The 5379-nt window shown below is 31.1% G+C and overlaps 1 protein-coding gene across 1 annotated transcript; it reads left to right on the forward strand.

Annotated features, from left to right (window-relative positions):
• The first annotated feature begins 2764 nt into the window (after positions 1-2764).
• LOC126974148 (probable N-acetyltransferase san) lies at positions 2765-4654 on the forward strand. Its single transcript, XM_050821585.1, has 3 exons — positions 2765-2931; positions 3052-3375; positions 3618-4654. Exons 1-3 carry the CDS (start codon positions 2924-2926, stop codon positions 3805-3807), a joined length of 522 nt encoding a protein of 173 aa, XP_050677542.1. The 5' UTR covers positions 2765-2923; the 3' UTR covers positions 3808-4654.
• The last annotated feature ends 725 nt before the right edge of the window (positions 4655-5379 follow it).

Raw genomic sequence — 5379 nt, forward strand, 5'->3', positions numbered from 1 at the left:
AGACTGAGAATTTTTCAAATCGAACTGTATTTTGTATTTTAATTAATGTCTTGCAATGAGAGTGGTGTATGCACCAGTAACTGGCATTCATACCAGATTATAAACCTATAAGACCATAATTATTTTTAATGTTTTGTATGTAATGCTGTTGGTGTGTCAATAAATAAATAAATAAATAAATAAATTTTGATGTATCTGCAGAGATACATTGCCAAGAATAGAGTTAAGGTGGGTGTTTTTTTTTAAGAATAACCTTGGTATTCTAATAAAACCATAACAGTTGCTCTGCGACGTACATAAAGTAGAGCCGAGTAAGCTAGTTTCTGGTCGAACTCTAGTAACGGTAAAACCTTGAAAAATGATATTGCAAAACATGAGGTGGCGGGACTTCTAACCGATATACAACACAGAAGAAAATCTAAGGACACAACAATACGTTTTAGAAGAACAAAGAGAAGAACATCTCTAACGGACACGTAGCAAGATACAGAAGAAAAATGAATCCATTGTTACTGTAACCGATTTCGCTTAACAAGTCGTAAATAGTTAGCCACGCTTGTCATTTGTTTTTTGATGTAAAAGTTCTTTAGGCGCGACTACGAGGTAATTGGATGACAGTGTAACGGAACCGGAAGTCCGCTACGGCAAGTGAACTATCCGGTATTTGGTTTCTTCGTACATTATTAGGACAGGCAAAGGGTTCAAGCCCATACAGCCATATTCGTTAATATTGAATAACAACGTCATATTGATAAATGGTAATTAATAATGTAACCTTCAATTTCTTATTTTCAATTATTTTATTTAATGAATGAAAATTTTAAAACGTGCAAGTGCTATTAATGAATATTAAATAAAATAAAAATAATAATCAGTTAAATGAAATGGTGCAATCCTAGGAAGATTTAACTCTTTCATCAATAAATAAGAATAAAAGAGCTCCAAGATCTTCAGCAATACGTGAGTGCTTAGTTGGTAGCACGGCTTTAATTAATGTATACATGTATCTGTTAATTATTCCTAAAGTTACTACTACTAAGTTTTACTTCAATCGCGCGTAAAGATTACACGCACACACTTTTTTAAATATAGACCACTAGCTATACATTGACTAATCAAAATTGTTCACGCATAATCGGGTAAATAATGAACAAATTATTGTAAGCTGGTGTGAAAAAATGTAATGGGAGGTGTATTTTTTAATTTATTTGTATACATTTAGAATATGATAATGCTAAATTCCTAAGGATTTGATAGGTATTAGTATTGTAATTTAAAATTACTTATATGTATGTAGATATTTGAAGTATAATACTCCAATGTAGAGATAGGCCTGCTACAGGGTTCGATCCTTAGCCCGTTTCCCTTTTAAGTATATTAAGAATCTTCCATTTATGATAGAGAAACTTGCAGATACAGTTTTATTCGCTGATGATACGTCACTTTTATTCAAAATAAAACGGAAAGACAATACAGTGGATAGCGAAATGCTAGATAATACTACTGTTAAATAGTAATACTATTGTTAAATAGTATTCGATTTCAAATACCAAACTAGGTGAAACAAACACAGTTTTACGTAATACTAGAAACCAAAACTATGGGATTAGTAGATTAGACTGTTTTTCATGGCATTACCAAAGATACTAACTACTACAGTGGGGCCCACATATAAATTAAGCTCTGCAGCTTTTAACGTTAAAAAGATCAGACAGCTGTTGACTGATGTGCATACAGCTCATTTTTTCTCTTTTGCGTACTTCCATAGCATGATGGTATAATAATATACTCCGCCTGGTATTGTCATGTCGCTCACATCTATAGCGTTGTTCCACTCGAAAATAGTTTGAGCAAGGACATCGCAACTGATGACGTATTCTTAGGTCAATCACGTGAAAAGAAGGCGGAGTATTCAGTGCACAATTCAGTGCTTACCATGCTAAGCAATAAGTCATACGGTTTGTTACACGTACACTACATACTATGCCAAAACGATACCCTGGAAAAGATGTCCAAGTCTAAATGACAATTTTTAACAAATTAAATCTATTTCAGGGAATGTAACATTTTATTAACCAATTTACCGAATTATTTTATGCAGATAAAAATATTATATTTGACTTTTTGTTTCTCTCATTAGGTACCTTAACTAAGTGGATCCGAATCCATTAAGATTTTAGAGTGATAAGTAGTAACAAATATACACGCAAACCAATAATAAACATACAAACTTTAGCCTTAATAGTATGGGTGTGATTTTTGATTAAAAGCGTAATAAAACCTCTCACAAACAGATCTTGATCAGAAAATAGGGACAGATTGACAAACGTAAAACAGCAACCCTCCTTTTTCGTCAGGGTCAAAAAAATCCTTAACTACTATTCCACTGATGTCACTGTCCAATTCTAAATTCAATTGACCTATAATATTTTAAAGAACTGGAGTAAACGCAGAAATGTATAGATATGGCAGTCAATTCAGTCAGTCAGTAAGCTGGTGTAATTTGTGTTAAGTGCCATATTTCGGCTTTGTTTTTGTTTGACGTGAATTGTCTATGAAATATGAATAGATATGTATAGTATATTCTATACATATATGTATAGAACGTCATTGGTAACTTGTTCAAGTATTATCGGGCTGTCAGTTCGTCTATATGTTAGTATATACTATATTCAGTCTATGGTTTTACTAGGGCATCTGTATGAAAAAGGTATGAAAGCTGTATGATATGATTTAGTTGCCAACTTGACACTTGACAGTTGTCATGATGATGATTCAGAATTCAGAATTGAGAATTCAGATTGGATGTAGTTTAAAATATTTTATGATTGTGAAGTAGATGGCGGGAGTGAACTCGTGTAAATCCGTGGTGTAGATTAGTTTTTAAATTTAATGTAAAAATATTAAAAAAAATAGGGAAAAAATGACTAGGTGCATTATATTTTTATTTATTGTGACGTTTTTTGTACCTTTCAGCAAAATTTGACCATGCCGTCTAGTGTTCATCCATTGAAAAGCATTGACGAAATTTAACATTGTACTTTATTGCAGGGCTAAAATAGAACTCGGCGATGTAACACCACATAATATAAAGCAACTAAAGAAGCTAAACACAGTAGTGTTTCCTGTTTCATACAATGACAAATTTTACAAAGACGTACTAGAAGCTGGCGAGCTAGCAAAATTGGCTTATTACAATGATATTGTGGTTGGAGCAGTGTGTTGTAGAATAGATACATCGGAAAACTCAAGGAGATTATACATAATGACCCTGGGTTGTTTATATCCATATAGAAGATTAGGTATTGGCACAATGATGGTTGAACATGTGCTGAAATATGTGGAACAAGATGGAAATTTTGACAGTATTTTCTTGTAAGTATATCATTTAATTGACAGCTCTCTGCTAGCTTAAATTATGTAAAGTAATACATTTTTTTGAATTATAACCTTGTAACTTGTAATCCTATTCTTTTCTTATAGAGATTATTTTTATTGCCACTAGCGAATATAATATAAATGATCTTTAAATTTTTTTTAAGTGGTATGTAATTGATAAGTAAACTGTTCAATGTCCACCATAAGTCATTGTATTATACTTACTTTTATCTTTTTAGACATGTTCAAGTCAATAATGAAAGTGCAATAGAGTTTTACCAAAAGTTTGCTTTTGAGATTGTTGAAACAAAAGAGCATTATTACAAACGGATAGAACCAGCAGATGCACACGTCCTACAGAAAACAATCAGACAACCAAACTTAGTCAATGGTAATGTGTCACATGCTAAAATGAATGGTCACGATTGAAATGTTTCAAACTGTGCATCCCAATACAACGCGAGTGATACTTAAGGATAATCAGTTTAAAGTTTACAAATTAATGAAGTGTGGATATTTTGAGGATTGCGATCTGGACTTTCAACCTTTAAAGATGTTAAGACATCTAAATAACAATATGTTTCTATCTTTTTTGAAAATACCACCCCCAAATTACATCATATTCTGTTAAATTATTAGTATACACTGAAATGTGAATTGGTTTGTGAGGTTATTATATCATTGATATTATTAATGCAACTAGAGTGATCTGATGTGAATTTTTTGCTGCACAATATTGGTTTATTGACTATTTAAGAGCTGATAACATTGTGACATTTAATAATAGATTAATAACTATTTGGACATAGTCTTGCATTACTCATGTTACATGATCCAAATACTAATTTTAAAATGGTATTGTAATAATAACCTTTATATTAAATTTACTCTTATAAATAATATCTAAATACATTTCTTTTAGAATGTGTTTAGCAAACCTAAACCAGTTTTATGTCAGATTTTTTACTGTTTTTGTAAAATATAGTAGTATAAAATTAAGTGGAATGTTTTTCAATGTTTACTTTTTAAACTAACCATCAACTGTTTTTAACTGGCATATGTATAACTTTTCGTAAGGGATTAGTGTAGAAGTCTTGAAATTATTAAAATATACAAATTTTTGAATATAAGCATGTCAGGCTGTTTCCCAAAAAGTCCCATGTGTTTTATTCAGAACAATCATTTGCGAATATCATGTGTCAACAACCACTAATATAGGTCATACAATAAACAAGAACCTCTAGTTATAGTTCATACAATAAACTTATAAACAATTTTGAGTTTTATTCTTGATTCAGTAGTTATTGGCTTTAATTATTTAGTATAAGTAGAAGTAACTGTATATGCAGTGTTTATGTGCTACTACATTGGATTAGGTGTGCTACAATACCAATTTGGATTCTAAATAGTTGTGTTAAATGTTCCGGTTCAAAGATTGGTCAATACCATCTTGGAATTGTCTCAGGTTGAGGGTTGCAGTGTGATGACATAATATAGTCTTCACTTCATCTACAATGGATATGAGATGATTTATTATCAAAGTTATGGGTGGATTTATATAATTGGGGAAATAGGAGCAATATTAACTGTATCAGATTATTATAATCTAGCTGGCTGTTTTTAATAAAAACAAGACTTAATTAAATGATGAACAATATTTATATTGTAACTTCCAATCATGTTTTGTCAAAAGATTTGGTAATGAAGATTAATTGTCTTGCAGAATCACTGCTCATTGTTACTTAGAGTTTCATATCAATGTCTCCTTGTGTTGTTGTAATGATACTTGATCTAATTGCCACAGCCCTAGACTACATGTTGTTGAGAAGTGGTTTTAACTTCTATAATTAGGTCAGAACATTGAAAGATTTGATTATTTGGATCAAATTGCTACTATATTTATAGTAAATTTATTGAATTAGGCGTTACTTTTCGGAAATCCATAACTATACAAATGATTTAAGATTTCTTTAGTGTTAATTCCGCCAATATTTGTCTTTA

Source organism: Leptidea sinapis, chromosome 31 (assembly GCF_905404315.1).
Source record: "Leptidea sinapis chromosome 31, ilLepSina1.1, whole genome shotgun sequence".
Lineage (NCBI taxonomy): Eukaryota > Metazoa > Arthropoda > Insecta > Lepidoptera > Pieridae > Leptidea > Leptidea sinapis.